Source organism: Strigops habroptila, chromosome 8 (genome assembly GCF_004027225.2).
Source record: "Strigops habroptila isolate Jane chromosome 8, bStrHab1.2.pri, whole genome shotgun sequence".
Taxonomy (NCBI): domain Eukaryota; kingdom Metazoa; phylum Chordata; class Aves; order Psittaciformes; family Psittacidae; genus Strigops; species Strigops habroptila.
Genome location: NC_044284.2, coordinates 4695342 through 4717472, shown reverse-complemented (window position 1 = coordinate 4717472; position 22131 = coordinate 4695342). Strand labels below are relative to the sequence as shown.

General features: G+C 41.7%; 1 protein-coding gene across 3 annotated transcripts; it reads right to left on the bottom strand.

The window, feature by feature from the left end:
• Positions 1–416: 416 nt before the first annotated feature.
• Positions 417–18116, bottom strand: CDC7 (cell division cycle 7). Of its 3 annotated transcripts, none has more exons than XM_030495886.1 (12): positions 18048–18116; positions 15442–15684; positions 12430–12516; positions 10430–10565; positions 9745–9838; positions 9522–9664; positions 8331–8580; positions 7670–7765; positions 6653–6831; positions 5319–5401; positions 2329–2478; positions 417–1587 (listed from the first exon to the last, which is right to left on the bottom strand). In XM_030495886.1, exons 2-12 carry the CDS (start codon positions 15533–15535, stop codon positions 1220–1222), a joined length of 1680 nt encoding a protein of 559 aa, XP_030351746.1. In that variant the 5' UTR covers positions 15536–15684; positions 18048–18116; the 3' UTR covers positions 417–1219. The 3 variants fall into 3 exon arrangements, with proteins under 3 accessions (XP_030351746.1, XP_030351749.1, XP_030351747.1); XM_030495889.1 differs by having other exon boundaries at positions 12430–12513; XM_030495887.1 differs by lacking the exon at positions 18048–18116 and having other exon boundaries at positions 15442–15779.
• Between the last annotated feature and the right edge of the window lie 4015 nt (positions 18117–22131).

Sequence of the window (22131 nt, the reverse complement as noted above, 5' to 3'; positions counted from 1 at the left end):
CAGCACTCTTTGCTCAGAATGGCTTGTAGCCTCTTATAGCAACTCCATTAGCATTTCAAGAAAGGCACATGGGAAAACACTGTATTAAGTTTCTGTCTCCAGAATTATCAAGGGGTTTAGAGCAACTTCTGCTGAGCATAATGTAACTTACTTTGCACATTGAATGTATGGGGTTATTAAGGTTGGTCTTCCCATTTAGGATCAGGCAACAGCTTCTAACTCTGTGGTAAGACTTCCTTGATAATTAAGATACTTCCACTTTAACAGTTATGTACACTAGAGCTATCTGAAAAGTGTTTCTATCACTGAGGAATTTATGCAGGAAACAAATGTGCATGATTCTTCCTGAACAGCAACATCCCACAGGAAAACCTTACCTGACTAATTTTTATAGAACATCTCTAGACAATCTGAAGTTATAAAAACAAATCCTTTATTTAACAGATATTCTTTAAAAAAAATCAGTTTCCAGAACAGAAATCAAACGTATGCACATCACATGAGACATTCTGAAGGCAGGAGTTGTTGAATACTGACAGTTACCCATGGCACTGAGGAAACATGGGCTATGTAAAAAGAGTAACTGCATTTATTACTATTGCCTGAGTAGAAAAGCCCAGACAGAAACAAAAAAAGCACTTTTAAAAGAGTTGTGCTTTTCTTTTGATGATACAACCCCCAGCACCTGGCCCCTCCTCCAGCAACACTCCCAGAGGAATACTGCTCTCTGGAAATAGTCTGAACCAAACTAACACACTTGGTTCCCTTGTCAGTCCCCCATGTACTCATCAGGAACAAGGCACAGAGATGCAAGTATGGCAAAAAGTCTCTCAAGCACTTTCATATTTCAGTCATACCTTAAGGCAAGTTTGTAAATTTTAAGGGAATATGTTGAGAATTAAGCACAGAGCTTGTGAAATTCTTTTTCTTTGTAGTTTTTGATCAAAGTTAACTTTCTCAGAGAACAGGTACGTACAGCAATAACCCCTCACAAGTGTCTCAGGATAAGACCATGTTAGTGATGTTTACGTCATTTTTACACCTGCAAGTATTTCTTAAGCTGACATTTTCAGTCCAACTGTACAAGACAACTTCAGTAGCTCTGTGCACAGTGTGATGGCATTGCACTGAGTGTAAATGTTGAGGGCAACGAGGCAAAACTACCTCAGTATCCCATTTCCACATAAAATACATGGAAGGAAGAACAGAACATGGGATCTCAGAGTTTCATGTCTTTAAAAAAAGGATGCAGCAAAGCCTCTTTTGCAGTTATTCTTGTTGCAGGGTTTAAGTCTAGTAGCTTGTCAAGTAGGTCATATGCTTCATCAGGAACCTGATCCCATCCTTTCATGTCTGTTGCCTTCATTTCCAAAGCACCATCACCTTCCTGGAAGCTCTTTGAGTGTTGAATTTGCTTTCCAAGTGGCTCAGGAGCACACAGTTTGTCTGGCAAAGCTGAGTCACTTCCAGCCTTGCTGGGCACTTCACCCTGGCATCTCGTACAGCTGCTGTGTGTTCCTCTCAGCTTCTCGCAGAGGGTTCTCAAGTTCTGTGCTGGGACAACTTGAGTGCACAGAACTGATTTACCTAGAGAGAAAATTATAGGAAGCAATGTTTTATTTTCTACACAACTGTAACAGAATTCTAAGTTTGTTTCAGAGAAAGTTCATGTCTTTACACCTGTGGAGAATGAAAACCCATGCTGTGTTACACTGCCAGGTAGCAAGCGCTGCAGCATTTGGCCTGCAAACAATCAGGGGAATGGTTATTTTAGTTCTTTGTGTGTTGGGTGGGGGTTTTGTTGTTTGGGGTTGTTTTTTACCAGGCCATCTGTTGGGGTTTGGTTTTGTGTTTTCTTTTCCTAGCCCTTTGGGGAGGGGAGGTGGGCAGGAAGCAAGGTTTACATCATCTCAATATTAAGTCATATTGACATAAGCCTCCAGGGCAAATTTTGCAGGAATAGAAACATTTCCCTCAAGAATTCTAACTAAATGCCAGTAGAAAACATTTAGTTGGCGTGTTTCACCTCGAGTGGCCTTGGCTTAGTGAAAGGCAGTAGAAAGGTTGGGAAACCTACGGCATGAAGTACCCCATATAGGAATTATAAAAGATAGAAAAATACAAAGCTTTCTTAAAACTCTGTATATATAGACTAGTACTTCTAGTGTTTTACACACAAAAAGTGTGATTTACCTCCAAGATACTTGCAAACCTATATTTTTTTTTTAATATATATACATTAAAATAATCATAGATCGTAAGTCACTGCACTAAACTGCAGACCAAGCCTACATTTTGCCCTTTTCCCCATAATTAAGGTTTGCATACCAAAAGTTTTAGCAGCTTGAATGGTTTCTCTGGATCCACGAACTGTCATGATTTGTGCCAAAGCAGTTAAATCATCGCTTGCTTTGTAAAATGGATACCGTCCACTGAGCAGAGAGAGGAATACGATTCCTGCAGACCACATGTCAATAGCTGCAATTGAAAGCAAACTTAGTGATAACTAAACGCAGGGTTTCATCACAAACAAAACCACAACTTCCTGTAAAAAGAAATAATGACCTGAAGAGTTTCTGTCAGAGAAAGCTCTGTTCTGAAGTACTGACTCTGGTCACACAGGTAACACTTCAGCAGTGGAAATTGCTATCATTAGATTGAAGATGCAGAGGGAGTGTTTGAGCTTTTTCATAGAATTCATGTGAGTAATTCCATTAACTTGCTAAACTTACAATGTGCCAAAACAATGTTTGAGGTTGTTTCACCCGTGGTGATGAGAGGGGTCAAAAAAATGACTCGTTTTGATATGAAGAAAACCTTATCCAAGGATCATAAATAAAAATGAATTTGCAAATGAATACAAATCTGAATATTGCTGGCACTGAGTTAGGCAGCACCAAAAAAATTCATCTTACTATGAACTTTGTTCCTCTGGAATATGAAATCATTTGACAAGATAGCCAGTTTAAGAACTGTAACAGTAGAAGTTATTCATCACTTTCATTGTGTTATGAAGAGTACAGAGAGTGCTCTGGGGATGGACGCCAAAGCATGATGGAAACTTTAATACTGCAAGTTATGAGAATACCTGTCGGCCATAATTTTTTGGCTCGCTAAGGTGCACAGTTTGTGAGATGGCAAGGAAAGTGCAGGAGAGAGTTTGAAAGGTTTTCAAACTCTGAAGAGAAAAAACCTAACAACTGAGAAATAAAGCCATAGTTACTCTCCTTCTCCTCAAAAAATCACTAGTAAAATAGGCAGTGATTAATTTGAATGCTCTAGTTAGAAACACCTTTAGCGCAGGACTTCAGGGGGGAAAAAAGTATTAAGCTGACTTCAGTCGCAAAACCAGATTCTAAGTCTTTTAAGAAAAAAAAAACCCACCAAGTTAATAATTTGGCACAATTTACAGTGGAAAAAATGTGTATCTTCATAGTTCCTGTAAAAAAAAGTTATAGTATTACTGTATCACTGTTGAAAAGACCATACTCTCTGTTTGAGGTGGCGTACATCACCTCAAGTACGTGGTTGGTCAGGACCTTTAAAGAAGCTTAGTTACTCTTGATGAAATTAATAGCCATTATATATCTGAATGGCTGGCAAATCCTGGCCCTACAGTTCTGGTAGCGCTGAGATCATCACATACACACTGCAAGATCCTGTGTAACGACATCAAAGTCATGACTCCTCTCTATGCTTTTGTCTAGTGTCAACCAGTGGGGCAGCCTGAGGAAGGGGGAACAGAGAGACAAGCCAAGCTAAAGTGCAACTGGAGCTGTAGAATGTCAGTTTGGGGGTTTAGGTTGTATTCCCTGCACTGTGAGCCTGGCTCAGATGCACTGAGGTAGCTCTGGACAGAGTCAGCTGGATCCAGCTGGTAAGTCAGTCTCAGCACAGAGACCAAAACTAGTAGTAAAACTGGCAGAAATACAAGGAGGTGACTGCAGCAGCCCCAGATGGAAGTGGACAAGAAGATTTGTTAGTTCAAATACAACATCATCTCATAAATATTAGTCTACCCAGCTGTAATGAAGGCCTTTGTTGACATGCAAGAGCTCGGCACCACTGAGTCAGTACTTTCAGGGCTGTCTGTGCCACACCCAAGGCTTTCCAGATTTATCCATATTTTCTGTAATCCCACTCTCCATTAGAGAACAGACAACGGTCTGAAAGCATATTTAGCACCAGCGTGTGTCCAAGATTTCCTAGGTATGTCTTCTTTCTGCCTAAATTCTGTCTAGACAGATTCAGATTGTCTAAACTTGTCCTGGATTTCTGGATGTCTTCTGGCCCATAAAGCTGGCTGTTACAGCACAGGCTCAGTGACTCCAAACAGGCTGCCGTGCCTCTCGAAACCCCAGTCATACCCACGGCACAGATGTTGCTTCAATAACATTAAGCTATCTGGGGATAAGCTGATCAAAGACATTGTATGCACACTCAGAAGAGACTTTACACACTTTCAGTACTGCAAATTGACAATTTTCTCAAAAGATATTCAGCCAAAAAGTGGCTAAAAACTGTTATTTTAAATCAAATTTTGGACAATGTTTGTATTTATCTCCCTTTTCACAAAGCAAAACTCCTGATCATACATCAAATGTTTAACAGGTAACTTTGCTTTTTTTGGTCCTCCATTCTCCAGGTAGGCACAACCTCTCCCATCCTACCTGCATCAGTTATTGCATTAAGCACCCCGCTGCTCTGCACTGGTATTTACCCAGACTGTTGAAACTTCACTTGGTAGTTTTTAACCCTGAGAGATTAAAACTGTAGTAAGAAAACATTCTGACCTTTATCAGACAGGCTATTTAAAGCACTAAAAGGGAAAAATCTGATAAAAAGTAGTGACCAATGCTTTCCAGAACACACTTGCAATTGTACCATTAACTGTGCCTGCTATGACAGCAAACTACATGTGACAATCTGACTAGAAAAGTCTAAAGTATGCCCTCTCTCTCAGACTTATTCAAGATTTTACTTGAATAAATAAGCCCATAAGCCAAGAAACTTGATAAAAATTACAGCTTAGTTTTCTTTTAAAACACACTGTATTCAGCTCCTGCATATGGCACTACCCTTCAAGTGAATAAAGACATATTCCAGTTTCAAACACAGGAAAAATACTCCTAACTTGTTCTTACTCTGAATAATACTTTTAATTAAAATCAGGAAATGCTTCATGAGTGTTAGAAGGGATGATAAAATGAATCTCACAGGTAAACAAAAATCCTCCCATAAAAAAGCCAGCATAAGATGCATAAGTAACAAGGATCAAAAGGTGAAAAAGGCACTGATTTCAGTCTGTGGTGCAGTACCTGTGGTCTGAGTGGGGCACTTTGTCAGTACTTCTGGTGCTCTGAATCCGGGTGTTCCTGCTCTGGGAGCAACTTGCTGACACCTTGTAATAAGAGACAAACGTGTTTAGAGCATAAAAGTTGATAAATTAGTTCTAACTATAATAATGCTAAATATTATTTTTCAGAATATACTTGTGTAAGATGTGCAAACAGCCTAACCCAGTCTTCCTCCAGTTGTTTAGAAGCTTGAAGTGTCTTATAATTACCTAACATGAAATTATGTTGCATTAGATAATTACAAGCCTTATTATATTATTATATTTTATAGTATTACCTAGCATAAGGTAATGCCACAGAAACACTTACTGCATACTTCACTCACAATGACCTCTTCTAGTTTCATTCAACAGCAGCATCGTTTTTACTAAAGGCTTGCTTTCACAGGAGACTTTAAAGTTGAGACTATTTAACCAAAGTAAAAACTATGCACTAGATTCTTGAATGTGGCTGCTTTCACTTTGTCTTAGTCCACAGCAAACTAAGGCTCACTATTTCTGAGTGCTGACAAGAATTCACTTTTCATTAGATTAACTAAGAGGTGTGAGAGTATCATTATTTTAAAAACCCCAAAATACTTTGCAGAGCTTTCTTGTACGAAGAAAGCTCTTCTATGGCCACTTCTCTTTGGAGTCTGGCAAATTCCTTGTGTTTGAAGTCAATATCACCATATTTTGACAGCCTGGGAAGAGGGGACCCCACAGTTTCATGGCTATGGCTGGTAAGCAGAATCCTCTGCCTTAATCTGTGTGCCTTAATGTGTGGATAAAAGGCAGGTAGTAGATCATAACCAAAACTAACTGCAGAGGGATGGAGTTGAGCTGATTACCAAGATTCTCTAACCCGTCTATTATTAAAGTTATTACAAAAAAGCATTATTTTTTAAATGAACAAATACAAAACAGCCAGGTTTCCTTTTTACTCTACATTTCATGGTTTCCAGAATCCAAACCATTGGCATGACCTACTAGATAGATAACTACTACTGACAGATTGATGTATTGTCTCCTTTAAGTGTTGTAATTAATTCAAGCAATTTTCTACAACACATGAAGGTGGATAATTAAATACAACAAAATCATTAGCAGTGAATCCTTCTTGCTGCAGACAGTGAATCAATTACTCCATGAATTCCATGAACGCTTCTTGTTTAAAAGGAGCATACTCAGCGTTTTAAGGGTTGCACAGATCAAATGCTATCTTTTACCTCCTAAATCAGCTGCCCAGAAAAGCAAATTTCTGACCTTGCTTGACAGCACAGCAGGCAATTTTACATCATTATCAAAGCAAATTACCTTGAAAGGCAAACACTGCAAACTCTGTCCGTTGCGTAACAGTCACAGGTCAGGTTTGAGGGACAGGCACTGGCAGCTTTCCTGGCTGCCCCATTGCTCACTGCTTTGGTAGAAATAATCTTCTTCTTTGTTACTAACTTCCTAGATGAAACATCTATCATCTTGGATTGTTTTATGAGCTGCAATGTAGATATTTTAGAGAACGTGACATATTTAAGACACTTGCCTTTACATATAGATAGGCCAGTTCCTAAAATACTAAGACTGAAGAGATGCTCATGAGCAAGAAGCTGCAATTTTGGGACAGAAGACAGCAAACCTTTTCAACAATATCACAACATCTATGAAACAGACACTGGAGCTTTCTAAATATCCTGGTTTCCTCCCTTTTCCCTTCAGGAAACATTTTCCAGTGCTTACCAAAAACCAATATACATTAGATACTCTGAAGCTACAACACGGGTATTTTTCAGGTTAGGACAGTGCTTAAAGAATTCTTTCGGCTCAACATAAGAATAAAATAACCAAGTATATGAAATGCCACAGCAACACATGGGCACTAACTCTAATTTAAAATGAGATGATCACTGTTGGCCAAACCCTCTAACTTAGTTGGGGTTTCCCCCTTGTCATATTAAATACTAAGTACAAAAAGTGCAGAAAAATATTTACTACAAGTTTTATCTCCAGCTTCGACTGCAAAATAAAAGAAAAAAGTTTCACAAGCTAAGTGTATCTTGGTTGTACAGATACATGTGTAGGAGAAAAGATTATTTCAGCATACAAACAAGATCAGCTCGGGAGACAGCTACATAACTAGTTCTTGAAGTTTCAAAAGGGGCTGAAACAGACATGAAAAATTATTCAAGCCTTTTACCAAAGACACACTTAATAATCTGCTCAAAAACTTGCAGTTCTGCAGCATCCTGGAGCAGTGTCCAGCCTTGCAGAACAACCAGTCCTGTCATTTTTCAGATACGTAACAGATTGCTCTTACTGGTAAGTCACACTTCTTACTTTTGCACTTGAGTTCTCTTGGTATGTGGAACTATAGACATTGAAATTCCTCTCTCCGAAGACAGAGCGCTGGACGGAATGGTGCACAGAATCCTCCTGCAATACCAACAGAAAGGACAGTAAGGATCCTATCTAACACAGCTGGATATTGACAGTTCAGAAAAACAAAGTGTGAAGTGACATAAAACAAGAACAGCAGCATGGTAAGTCATTTTCAGGCATCAGTTTACTGGGGATGAGGAAAACATGGTCTAGACAGAACAGCAAACATGCTTACAAAACCAATCACACCTCAGAAGTGCCCCAAGATAATCTGGATGTCATCTGTACTGCATTTGTTATGCAACTAAGAAACTAAGCACAGATGAATAATTATTGGCTTGGAGTTCCACAGTACATGCCACTGAAGACGTAAGGTTGTCTAAATAGCAACCCCCATGCTAGGGTTATACACAGCCTTTGGCACTGCATTATATCTAACAGGTAATGAATGATTGCCAGTAAAAGCAGTCACTTTGATGTGAAAGCTGTGGTTCTGTGCATCACATTAGGACCCTGCAAGATGCGCATGCACAGCTTTTGTTCTGGTATTACATCTCCCCCTGATGGATGAAGTAATACATTAAACATACAACAATATTAATGAAAAAAGTCTGAGAACCTTTCCTCCTCTTCCTTGTTTAATCTGTATTTTTGATAGTGAGCTGGACCTTTTATCAGCTGCTTTTGAGGCTGACTGTTGAGCTATCTGTGCAGGTGCTGTGACACTGACAGAAACCCCATTTCCCAAGGCTATGCTGGGATTATTTTGCGAGCAACTTCCCTGCTGGTCTTCAGAATGGGCGGTTTTGAGAAGTTCGATTTTTGTATCAGGGGTTCCTTGTGCCAAGCCAAAATCTACCAAGGCATACCTGAAAGACACAGATTTACAATTAAGAGTCACAGAAGTACTCATGAACCAGCTCAATTTACTATTCGTTACTTGTTTACTTATCTTTCTTTCAAGTTTTACTCAATATATTGCTTATCTATACTGTTGCCAGCACCACAGTCCTACTTTCCTCCTCCTCTTGTCCTTTCTTAGCTATCCCCTCAATGTTTTCACCCCATACCCATCTTACTTCATTGATTTTTGCCTCAAAATCTTCTCCACTTTCTCCAGTGGTGTTAAAAAAGTATTCCCAGCAACTAATTTCTGGGATTCTTCTAATCCTACAGCTCCAAACTGCAGCTAACAGTCAAGTACAAGTGATTTGACCCTTGCAGGATTCCCATGGGCAGAGGACAAACGCAGGATGACGGAGACAAGACTAACAATGCTGAGAGTTTTGCCAGACTTCAAACAATACTTCTGGAATTCAGTCTTCGAACAGGTAAGACCACATTAGTTCACACTTCAGATCTGTCTTTAAAAGAATTATTTTCTGCTACAAGCACTACAGAGACAATACCCCTGACTCTGGGTCTTAAATTCAACTCCATGGCCTTCACACTCGAAGTAGAGATTAAGGCTCAAACAAATGCTGGAAGATCAAAACAACACTACAGATTAATTCTGACAGATTAAATAAATAATCAGTATTTCTCAATTTTTTAAGCTTGTGGTTTGGCAAAATATAATCAAACTCCTCTACAAACTTTTACTACATTGAATTATAGAATCATTATCCTCAAATCCTTAAACAGAGAAAGAAAAGTTTTACAAATAAATATATTTAGCTTTATTACTTAAGCACATTTTATGCAGCTTGAAGGGGAAAAATACCAGAAGCTTAAGTGACTGTGTCCTGCCAAGGCACACATCCCCACATCCCCACATGAGATCACAACGTGGGCATCTGGACAGACTTACTGCTTCAGCTGCCTGTTGTAGAGGAAGTTACTGGGCTTGACATCACGGTGAACAATCCCGAAGTGGTGAATGCGCCTCAGCGCTCTGAACAGATTAAACATGTATTCCCTCACTTCATCAAAGGAAAGAGAATTCAAGATGTCCTGAAAGATTATTTGGATACTGTAATTATGCAACTGCTTTCAATTAAAGTTTTACTACACGTGAAAAGTCTGGGACTCACCAGGAAGGATTCATGTTCCAGGTACGGCATAACAATAACCACATGATCATTCTTCCTAAAGCAGTATTTAACTCCCATAACGTTATCTTGCCCCCTAGAAGAAAAGTAATGTCACTGAATAAAGACCAGAAAAGGGATCTTTATTTCTTAAAAACTTCAGCGAGGCTTTCTTTTATAATCTAGTTTACATTTTGACAGCAGTCAGTTGATATGCTGGTGCCACTCATTGCTATGTTCCATTTGCAATTTGCAGTGAAGGCTCCACACATTATTTCTGGGGCCACGGTTTGTAGTTACCGCTGTAATTAAATGTAGGACCTAACCTTTATGATACCAACTCCTTTAAGAAGGTGCTATTCAGCACACTCTGGTAACAAGCATTAACTCCTGAAACCACGTTTTCTGATGAAGACATTATTTTTTTTTTCCCAAGCATTTCAGACCTGGAATTTTTGTTATCAGAGATACATCACAGAACTTCTCAGATGGAAAATACATCTGCAAACTGAGACTAGTGAAAAAGGGCATCCATTACAGGTAAGACACTCCATTTCTTATTTGCTCTTGCTAAAAAGAATATACATGTCTGTGCTTAAAGAAAAGGCAAGTAAAATGACAGTGAAAGAACAGTGAGGCAATGTGCAGCAGTTTAGCCATAACAACCATTATTTCTTTGTTTATGTACCCTGCTACTGTGAGGCACTGCAGTTCAGCAGCAATTCGCAGAGGGTGGCTGGTTGGAATCAAGTGTTTCAGAGCCATTTTTTCCTCATGTCCTGTTTGTAGTTGTGCTGTGGCCAAGTAAACAGAACTAAAAGTACCTGTACGGAAGGAGAAAAACACTGTCTTCAGCATTTTTAATTAGGTCAATTCAGATTTCTACAGAAGTGATCTAACTGTTCACAATCCTGCTGCTGTATACCTGATGCTACATCAAAAGCTGATATGAGAGGAGAAAACTGCAGTTCCTTTTTTCTACTCCTGAATTCAATGATCTTGTATACAAGTTTCTTATGTCAGTAAAAATGCAAATGTAACACTGTCTAACTTGACTGGGACACAGAGCTCTTTGAATGTAAATTTCCTATCTTTGATTTGCTTTCTTGTTTGGGTAGCTTACTTTCATCTGACATCTAACTCTTCTCTCTTTACAACATAAGTGGGCTATACAGTGCTCATCTGGAAAGCACTGCCTTTACTATTCAAAGCACCTCTAAAATTGCTACATTTCTCTTAATTCTGTTACCTTATCTATAAATAAGCCTTCTCACATGAGGTGTAACTTTAGTTACTATTTGTTTGCCCAGAGCATTGCTGCATACACAGAATGCGATAGACTCATTTGAGAAAGGGAGTATTCAGACTGGATGATAAACTTACCCACCCATTTCATTTTAAGGATATCCTAATACACCTCCTGGAAAGCTAATTTATCCTAATGATCTGAGATACCTGAACACACAAGTGGAAGCATTCTTCCACATGAATGAACAGTACAGATTACGCTTGATTACATTAAGTATTGTGTTTGCATTATGCTAGTTCAACAGTCTGTGAGGGCATGCATACAGACACCAAAATGCCAGCAAAACCTCTAAATGCTTCCTGCTGTCATAAAATACCTAGAGTCCCATACACTCAATATCACTGATTATAGCAACAAGGGCTACCAAGTTGATCTAAAACATTATTTTTGGTGGTGAGGGCTGCTAAAATGAACGTGACTCCAGAGTGGAATCCTAAGTTGTTTTCCCATAATGCTGCAAAGTGCAAGTGGTACTTTTTACGAGCATTATTTGCTCCCAAGAGCAAAACCAAGAGTACTGGCCTTAACCAGAGACTTTGTTTAATTGTACTGTCTTTTTTTATGATAGGCAGAACTCCTTTTGAAATTGTTTTGGTTTAAAGATTGTTATTGCTGAGGTGAATGGAGCTGGGTTTGGGAGAGGTTTTTTGAGAAGGTTTGAGACAAGAACTTTTAGCCATCTAGCCTGTGATCACAGGTATTGCATCATGAAACAGCCATAAAACAATCCAGCTTCTCATCAACATCTTTGGTTAGCAGTGTGGAGTGTCACAAAGCATTTCAGAGATCAAGTGGGTAAAGTTCCAAAAAGTGCTCAAATCCCCAAGAATCTATTTATAGTCATGCCTAACATTTATTGAAGGTACCTGCAACAGTGTCTGTTGAAGGCAAAGGTGTACACAAGTGTTCTAAAATTTGATACCACATGTCTTTAAAAAAGAAAGTAAGTTTTTGGTTGTTTAAATGAAGCAGTTATAATCTTTCAGTCTCTTCCAGTTGTGCCCACAGGGTTTTGGAAGAAACAAAGCCACCTTAAGGAACAGCAGTTAAACATGTCAAAACTCAGCTGCATATGAACACGTTTCTCATGTAAAAAGGATAAAGAATGAAGTGCTAAGACATTTATTCAAGTCTACCTCAAAACTTTTTAGTTGTCAACACTGGAATGCTGGTTTTTTGAGAGGCTCTAATATATCAGATTTTCCAGAAAATATCTTGCAAATATCCCTATATAACACACCTATATGCTCAGCAACACATATACAGAAACCAAGAAGTAAATGTTCAAATTGCATATATTGGGGTCTTAGATTTATATCTTTTAAGTTAGAAATACCAAAACAAATCTAAGTTTAAGCTAGCTAAAATAAAACATTTACCTTCTCCAATTTTCTCCTTGATTTTGAACACATTCACAAGCTGTGGCACTGCTTCGTAAAGCTTTTCAATATCTCTTTTGATTCCTGCTGTGGAAAGAATTGGAAAAATAAGTTAGGAATTTTATTGCTTGATTCAATATCTGACCTCTATTTGAGATCACGAATCATACTTGAATTCACAGGACAGTGAATTTACATACACAGAGGAAAAACTGGTAGAAAGACAGGTATCTGTCCCTGCTGACACTGCCATTATCTGCAGTTCCTGAGAGGGCAAAAGCCTTCTGGTTAGTAACACACCACATTACAGCTCACTGATAAGTGTTTTCATGAGATTTGCAATGTCAATTACACTAAAAGACAAAACTACAACAGTTGCTTCTGCAAGCACCGGAGCACCATATCCATCGGATGCAAATCCAAAATGTAGGAAATTCCCTTCTTGAAGCTCAATAACGCAGTCCTTCACACTGTTACTTAAAATAGCAACCACCAAACCCATGTTTGCTCTGCACTGAGGTTGCTGCACTTCGTGCTGCGATCACTAGATGGCAGAACAAGGATGTGGTACCGCAGTACTGCAAAAAATGAGGTAGTTTTCCATTCAGTTTACAAATCCTTGTAGTTTAAGTGTTCTCTACCCCCTGCATAACAATTCACTTTGAAGCTATGAGGTGTGTAGAGGCTGTGACTCATTTCTGTAAAGTAACGGTGGAGAATATTTGATTATACAGAACTAAGCACAAACTGGTATTTGGAAAGTCCATCAAATGGAAGGGAAAAAATGTGTATACATTTTTAATCCTAAACATAAATAATAAATTAAGTTTAACATAAATATATAAATTGTATCCAGTAAAATGTGCTGTTTTACCAGGGCAGGAAACCATGAGCAATGAGAATTATGTTTAAAATATCACTGATATGCTAAAAACAAAGTATGGATTAGGAGGAAACCCCAACCTCCTGTGTTAGCTCACTTCATACAGCAACAAAAGCTGAAGGCTGCCTAAAGAACCCTTTCTTCCTGATAAAAGCACAACAGTCAGTTGGTAATTCAAGTTACAGGTAACTTCTGACTCTAACTTTCCTTAATTCAACAATTTTTACAAAACCCAACATACTAAAAATACTTTTGAGAACTGGAGCCTGCCGCCTCTCTTGCTATCCACTTCTTGTTTTCCTTTAAGGTGATCCCTCTGCTTCTCCAAGTTACTTGTTTTAAGTCATTTCAGGGGAGATATTTCAGGAATGGAAGAAAAAACCAAACCTCTATGTTACACACCAAATCCTCTAACAGTCACGTAAGATACTTTTGACCAACAAAGACAAGTAAAAGGATAATCAGGCTAGGAATCATGTTTTAAAACTGCAGAACTATCCTAGGATAAGAATGACCAGACTTGACTGTTAGTACAAGATGCACGGGACCCTGTGTCTAATAATGCCTGAAGGAAAAGGCTAAGGAAAACTGGTCAGTTGGACAATTATTCTGGTTATTCCTCAATTTTTAGAGAGCAGAATCACTTCTTTTTCCTGTCAATGTAGTAAAAATTTCTATTGAAAGTAACATTGAAAATTCAGGAAGTTACTACCGATGTTTGGACTATGTTCCATTTTCCCCACAAATAATCAGACATGTTAAGAGATGAAACCACATAACAGAACTATAAAGAACTTCACACTGAAATGTTACTGCATCACTCAAAGACAGAGGCCTTTCCCCTCAGGAAGATAATTCTGTTGTTGGGTTCGGAAACATCCTACACAAGCTTCATCCCAAGAGGTCAGCAGCCACAAGACAGAGGAAGAAAATTGTCTTTCACAGCACTATAGTTCTAACAGGCTCTGCCAGAACAACACTGTTTAGAACTACTTTGCTGTCTAACCTCCTCCAAATAAAGCAACGCGCATTTTTATTCCAATACTTGCATTTTAGTCTGAGTTCTGATGAGAGTTGCTTGAGGTTCAGTTTTTACTAAAAGAAAAAAATCTACTGACAGTAACTTACACCATAAAACTCAACTGGAATTTCTCCAGTAAAGTTGTTGGGTAGGAAAAAAGGACTTAGCCCTGGCAAAAAGCAAAACTCCAAACAAGGACTAAAAGGCACGTCTTTTACATCTTTAGAAACCGGCACATTTCTCGTTTCCTTACCATGTCAGGTTTTGAGTTGTTTTGTGCCACCAGTCCAGCCACCCTAAGGTATCATGAAAAGTTCTCTCAGTAACTGCTATACATCTACCAAATCCTCAGTTTTGTCTGACCCTGAACTCAGGTTCCTGCCCAGACACAGTTCAATGCAACGGGGTGACGCAGGCTGCAGGTCCTAGGCCAGAGTTAGTGCCTACCCAAGGCACTGACAGCATTTAGTAACTCAACACAGCCTCTTGTGTGAAAGGTCCCCAAAAGTGCTACAAACAGCCAGTAACTGTCCTTGTTGAGAGACAGCAGTATACACATCATCTGTTCTCTTCTGGGGGCCTGAATCCCCAGCTGCGTATAGAGAACATACAGTGTAAGAATAAGAATAGCCAACATTTCCTGTGAGCAGATTTGACATTCATTTCCTTTACCTCCAGGAATGAAAAGCACTTGCAAAAAGTGAGACAAATGTTATTCAGCATCACTTTATAATTCCGGACCTGGATGTGCAGGGGAATGACAGGACTATCTATTTCTTGGAAAGTCAGTAGCCATTATATATATCATTCTCAAGGGCTGCCTTTTTGGAGTTCTGGTATCCTCTTAGAACATTCTGAAATAAATGTTATAATGAATAGTAGGGTGAGCAAATTGTGACAAAGTGCTGCTGCCGAAGTTCTGTAACACACAAAATGCAGGAATAAACTTAAAATCAAAAGCCACCTCAACTGTTTTCATTCCATTACTGCTTTATACAACAGGATCATATACAGAGAGGCTTACAATCGATCCTGAAACTCCCTGAAGCGATGAAGAAACACGTCAGCACCAAAACGTAGTGTTAGCAATCCCTGGTTTAGCACATACCTGGGAGCTTGCCGTTCTGCTCGTGCTTTCCATGGAAGTCTTCAGCCTGATGAGGGTGCTGTTCATCACAGTGAGGCCTCAACACTGCCTCCATCCCAGAACAAACCGAAGTGGGAAACCCAAGATTGTGAGGATCGCTTTGGGACACCCTGGGAAGCAAGCAGATCGGGTAGGACACTTCCTGGCCCCGCACTCAGTTCCTGAGATGAGATTTAGGGAGTCAGAGGAGTTCTTCTGTGCTACCTAAAACAACAGAGCATCGCCCATCATCCCAGAGAAAAATTAAACCAGTAAATCCACTCATCTCTAGTAAGAGGTAAAAAGGGGGAAGGGAGGGAAGACTGCAGGATAAGCTCAGACACAAGTGATCTTCTTTCATCTCTTGTGTGTTTCCTCATTCACATAAAAGCATTACCTCTTCCCTGAAGGTTGCTTTGAAAGGCAAAGAACTGAGGCACACAGAAATAGCTGCGCTGCGTTCTGCGACACGCATAGAAGACAGGCAGCCTGACAGAAAGTGTGAGAGAAAACCAAAATATCTTCTCAGTATGACAGATTTCTCTCTTCTAGGTAAGATTAACAAAAGGCATAATTATGTGGTGTTCTCCCCAATAACAAGAAATCATAGAATATGCTTATTTTGAACTGCTTCTTCCCAAATATTGGAAACTGTAAATAAAACTGTAAATTAGTAAAGTGCACTCATATTGTACAATCAAAAACCACTGATAATCCTATTTCATTAAGAAAAGGGTGGCAGAGCGCCCCAGGGCAGGATAACCAGTGATCAGTGTGCCTGGAAGCACCACCTCTCACAGCTGCCCAACACTGGTTCCATTCAAAGACCTTCCTTGCTTGTCACTTTGCCAAACCTTCCAAGTTCTGGCTGAACTTTTCCACAAGGGGGAAACGTATCCTGAAAAACTTCAAATCAAAGGATTCATCTGTTTGAGCTATGGAGCTAGAAATGTATTTTGTCCCCGAAGAATTTAAGCTACCTTTAGTCTGTCATCCTCGCACAACAGCACGGGGACAGGGAACAGCCTCTTCTTTTGAAGGAGCTTTGCTGGAGAGTGGGACTTGGAAACTAAAGGAATGAAATTAGAGGTATTTCTGGTCTCTCACGGGTAGACACTCCCTCTGCTACTGCTGAGTAGGCAGATAAGCCTGTTCTGAACCTGAAGTAGCGTGGCCTCATTAGCAGAATAAGGAGTGCAAATTAACACAGACATCCCCACGGCCTCCTTGTTCTATTCGGCCCCACGCCAGCCTCAGCTCTTACTGTTCGAGGCTGGCTGCAAACTGCCCCAGGAGCACGCTCAGGGCTTGCTGGCCATGAGAGGGTGAAGGGGGCCCAAAACCCCAAGTATCATTTCCATTCCTTTATGGTAAACACACAAGCTACTACCTGCAGAACCGAATACCTCGAGTACCTGAGTACATTAACAAATGGTTTACTGATTTGGAAGTGGGCTTAACAGGTATAAAACAGAACATCAAATTTGATTCAGTCCCATATTTAGTTTTCATATTAAAAAACCACTCAAAAGACACCATTAGAGATAAAAAGTTAAGACAAAATGATCCAAAGTTTCAGCTCAAAGAACCTTCTGGCAGTTAAATCACATCTTCAATTAAATAAACCATAATGTTCTCTGCAATGTCAAAATTAAAAAACCCACAGGCAACAGATAGTGACAGATTCAAACAGCTCACATGGCTTCAGAGGTTTGAGAGTCAGGTATTTGAACCCTGTACACACAAACTGGTGATCCTGCTGCTGAATCCTTGGCTAAAGCAATGCTGCTACTAAAACACAGAGCTCCTTTAAGCAGAAACTTACGGACACCCCTGGAAAAAAGTGTGCCAAAAATACATGTTGATATTAACATCTCTAGTTTGTTGAATCGCAGACTGGTTTGAGTTGGAAGGGACCCTAAACCTCAACCAGTTCCAACCCCCTGCCACAGGCAGGGACACCTTCCACTAGAGCAGGTTGCTCCAAGCCCCTGTGTCCAGCCTGGCCTTGAACACTGCCAGGGACGGGGCGGCCACAAGAAGCAAACGTTGTGGCTGGATTAAGTCTTGCACTGAGCTGATGTTCTGTACAGATGCACAATAAATCCGTTTATTACAAGACAAGCGGCAGACGCCGCACATCCAGAGCTTCAGTTTGCCCTGACGATGCCGCTCCCGCCAGGCGAAGGGGAACATGCGGAGCCCGTCACCGCAGCTGGCTCAGCAGGGCGGCCACAGCAGCGAGACCCTCGGTCTCCGCGCTGCACTCTGAAGGGGCGCGAACCGCAGAGGGGCGGGACCCGGCCACCAAACGGCGGTTTGGGCGTGCGAACGGTTATAACGGGAGGTGGCGGGGACGGAATCCGCGGGGGTTCGCCAGCGGCCGCGGGGCTCCGACCGGCGCCGCGGGGACCGGCCGAGAGAGCGGGGCCTCCCCACGGCCGAGCAGGCCGCGCCGCGCTCGGGCCGGGCCGGGTCGGGCCGGGTCGGGTCCCTCCCACCCCCCCGATCCCACCGCGATGGCCGCGGCGGGGCCGCCATGGCGCAATCCCGCGCGGCGGAGCGCGGGGTCTCGCGCGGGGACTCACGCGGGGCACAGGCTGCTGCCGCGGCGCGCGCCGGGGTTTTTGCCTGCTGCCGCCTTTCGCCGACCGGCCCTGCCCCACCAATCCCGGGCCTCGGCGGAAACCGCGGCCACGGCCAACGGGAGCGCCGATCGCAGGAACGAGCGCTGCTATTGGCTGGCCCCTGCGGAGAGAGCCCCCCCCCAAGAGCTGCGGCCGGCGACGTGCGCGAGACCGGGGCGGGAGAGGCCGCGCCGCGGGTACAGCCCCGCGCAGCCGGGCCGGACTCGTACCGGGACCGCGGTGTGGCGGTTTCGGCGCCCGGAAGCCCGGGACGCTCCGCAGTCAGCGCCCTGGCGAGAGGACGCGGCCGGTGGCACCGGTAACTCGGAGCTGTGCGGGAACAGCTGCTCGGGATACTCGCACTCCGAAGAGCAGCACCCAGCGCTCGGAGTGCTTCCGTTCCTGCAGGGGATCGTTGTGAAGTAACGACAGTCCCTGGGTAACAGCCTGGTCGCGTTAGCTCGGCTGTAAATCCCGTTATGAAACAGTCGAGGGTCGGTGAGACACGACTCCATCCACAACGGTGGGACCGGAGCAGGCAGCCTGGCTGCAGCTTCCCTGCTGCCCGGGCACGCAGCTAAAGAGGCGGCACAGAATACAGCAATAAGTACCTTATTTTGGCCTGTGCTGTAGCCACTGACCAGCAATGAGCAGGACTGGGAAAAGCGACTATTTGTTGGAATGATGGTTTGCTGTTGCTTGAAGTGGTTGGATTTTACTGGAGCCAACGTGGTTGCATGTTTGTAAATAAAAGAATTTAGCACTCTGTCGTCTATCCAATTTTGGTCATTGTTTCTTTTTATTCTAAGATGAAATAGTATTGCTCTTGTTAGAGACTTGCTCTCTGGCATTTGATAATGAACAGATCTCTTGTTCACTAGAATATAATGCTTTTGTTTAATGCATATTTCATGTAGAGGTATCTTAACTGCACCCCTTGGTAAATAACAACAAGCAGGGGTTGTCATAGTTCCCGAGGCAACACTGGAACTTGGCTATTTCCTTACAATCAGCTGTGTTGGGGTTAACAAAAAAGTTAAAAGCAGAAACAGGTTCCACCACTTTTGCTAACTTGTGGTGTTCCCCATTACACAGCTTAAGAGGAGGGTGCAGACCCCAGCTGCGGAGCTGCTCTGGTGGGTTTTGTGGGGTTGTTGTGATGTGTGGGGCTTTTTCTAACAGTTGTTCTAATTTGCACTTATTTAGACCTCTAATAAACCCCTTGCAGCAGCTTGGGCTTTACCAAAGTGAAGTACTCTCAGTACCTGCAGTTAAGAGTGACAGTATTTAAAAGCAGATTCTAGCAAATATGAGTTAAATGAGGGATCATGACAAAATAACGCAGGCCAAATCCCGCTCTTTCTTTTATCTGTGTGGTCTTATGGAAGTTGGAAGGGCAGCATAAACATCCATGAGCACTTGTCCTAGTGCTGGTGACAGGCACAGTCACTCTGAATTAACCTCTTGCGACAATCTGACCCACAGTGACTTCTGAATGCTGTACTGAACCATCCCACCCTGTGCGATATGGAATCATCACCATTCCTGCACAGCTCCATTACTGGCACTGCTCTGCCGGTCTTGTCTGTACCACTTGTATCCCCACCATCTAGGTTGTATTCATACACAGGGAGAAATCCATTTCATTGTGTCTTCTGATCTAAACCCTGCCAAGCTGTGGTTTCTTCCCATGCAATACCTCAATTTATCTTTGTTCCAACACCTAAAATCATTTTCATTTAGACCCAGGTCATTTATCTGCCTTGATCACTTGTTCCTCTCCATTTCCTCCTTTCCCATTGATCCAGACATGTTGTGCTGCCTCGTGCTGTCTTTCCAGCGATTCTGGTTCTTCTTCACATCAGATTTATTTGTTCTCATGAGCATGACTGCACTTGTAATCTAATCTAATATTGTCTCTTATTTTATTGTCCTACTTTTCTTAGTCTGCCAGAAATGCCTTGATGCTCACCTTCATCTTTCTAAAAAAAGGCTTTTTACCTTCTTGCTTCTCTGTTTAAGGAGGAGGTTCACTCAAACTGGCTATGACACTCCTCATACGAGCATCTTCTCAAAAGTCACCTCTTCATAATGTCTGTCTTCACGTACATCCTCACATGATAGTGACAGACTATGTGCACCGTTTCCACTGTGTTTCCTCAGTACGTGCTTAAGTATCCCTGGCTTTTTTTGCTTTATTCAGAATGAATGTGGGATAGGGAAAGGCACAGCTTCTGCTTTGCTTCTGCACAGCTTGTGTGCCTTCACCACAGCATGAGACACTCTTCCATTTCTGCTGGCTTGGGTAAGCAGAAACCCCTCTTTGCTGTTGGGGCAGAGAAGGCTCCGTCTTCTCATTCAACACCGAGCTTCCAGTTCTAACAACGCACCAAGGGAGGAACTTCTCAGAAGAGAACAAATTACATCAACCAAGTATGACACATAAAGCAGCACGTCTAATGCTCTGCAAGCCAAACTGCTGCACTGTCTCCTCTTGTGGCTTTATCTCTCAGTTGGATCTGAAGGATGAGAAGCCAAACGACAAGCCAGGCCCGTGCAGAATGTTCCTTGCGGCTGACAAGCAATTGCCAAAGCCCACCTCTGGGAGCTTGCCAGGAAAGGATCCAAACACTGCTGTGGATTGCATCCACTGCTGCCAGAATCCACATCTCAATCCAACTTTTTCTATCTGCTGACAGATCTAAAAACATCCGTGCTGACACTGGAGCATGTCTATTAACCTCTTCCTGGGTCAGTTAGACCAGTAGAAGAAACTCAGAATTAGAAATCAGAATCTATTTAGAAATGAGCAAATGAAAGTGGTTCTTGCCCTGGCAGCACTAAAAATATATTTACATAAACACATATAGATAAAAATTCAATTTTAGTGACAGTATAGACTGTTAAATGCATTATTCAGTCTTCATTAGCCTAAATGCCACATGCTTTCCAACTTTTAATTCCTCTTTTTGCTAGGCAGTATGAGTCTGCAGCAAAATTTTGTTCTCTTTAGTACCAGGTTGAGACAAATCTCTTCATGCTATTGTGCCCTTTAGGAATCCTGTCAAATTCAATCACTCAGGACTCATGAGTCTTGCACTAACATGAAGAGATTGATTTGAAAACCATGGGACTGAAGTCCTTTTTTCTGTTTCTCGTTTTCCATTTTCATACCTTCACCACTTTACAGGAAGCTGAGATTGCCAGCTTTGCTCTCACATGCAGATGAGCACTTCCCAGTGCTCTGCAGCCCCACAGTAATACACCGGGATGTGGCAGTGACTGTCTCTGCCAGTATTTTCCGATCACTTGGATCTGAAATGTCAGGAATTACTGTGGTGTCAGGAAACATACCAGAATACAGCCTATTTAAAGGGGTTAAAAATAGATAGAAAAATGACCTCGGGCAAAGATGCAGAGGAATTCTTGACCTTTTATAAACTGTGTCTCATTCAAACAAAGTATGCTGTAATGAAATCAATAGAAGACATATACCTGGGAATAAAGAATGCGGGCTCTCCTCCACAAAGCAAAAGTTTGATGAGTTTGCTGTAGCAAAAAGGGCTCATGCAAACCTTGGCTCATAGCCAGAGCGCAGATGTTAATGGTGGCAGTTTTTACCTGTCTGTGCAAATTCTGAGGGTGATTAAGGCAGGGTGTGCACAGTCCTGATGCTCATATTGCAAGATGGATACTGAGAGTAGAGGAGAGCTACAGCATGATCTGGAGTCAGAGAAAATGCCATGTAATTGAAGATATTAAAATCTTCACCTATTCACTGGATCAAAAAGAGTTGGTAACAGTGTATGCATATATGCACAGGAAAAAATACTGAATATAAGGGCCACCTGAACCTACCAAAGAGTGCAGTATGAAGGGATAATGCCTAGTGACTGGAATCAAGCAAACTGAAATAATCTTCAGTACCTGATCCAGAACCACTGACAATAAATCGATCCTTGGAACAGTCAAGAGCTGTGGTTGGTTCCTTGGCTCTTGATGCCTTCAGACTGAGGCTTCATGCCTCCCTGGAAAACACAGGCCA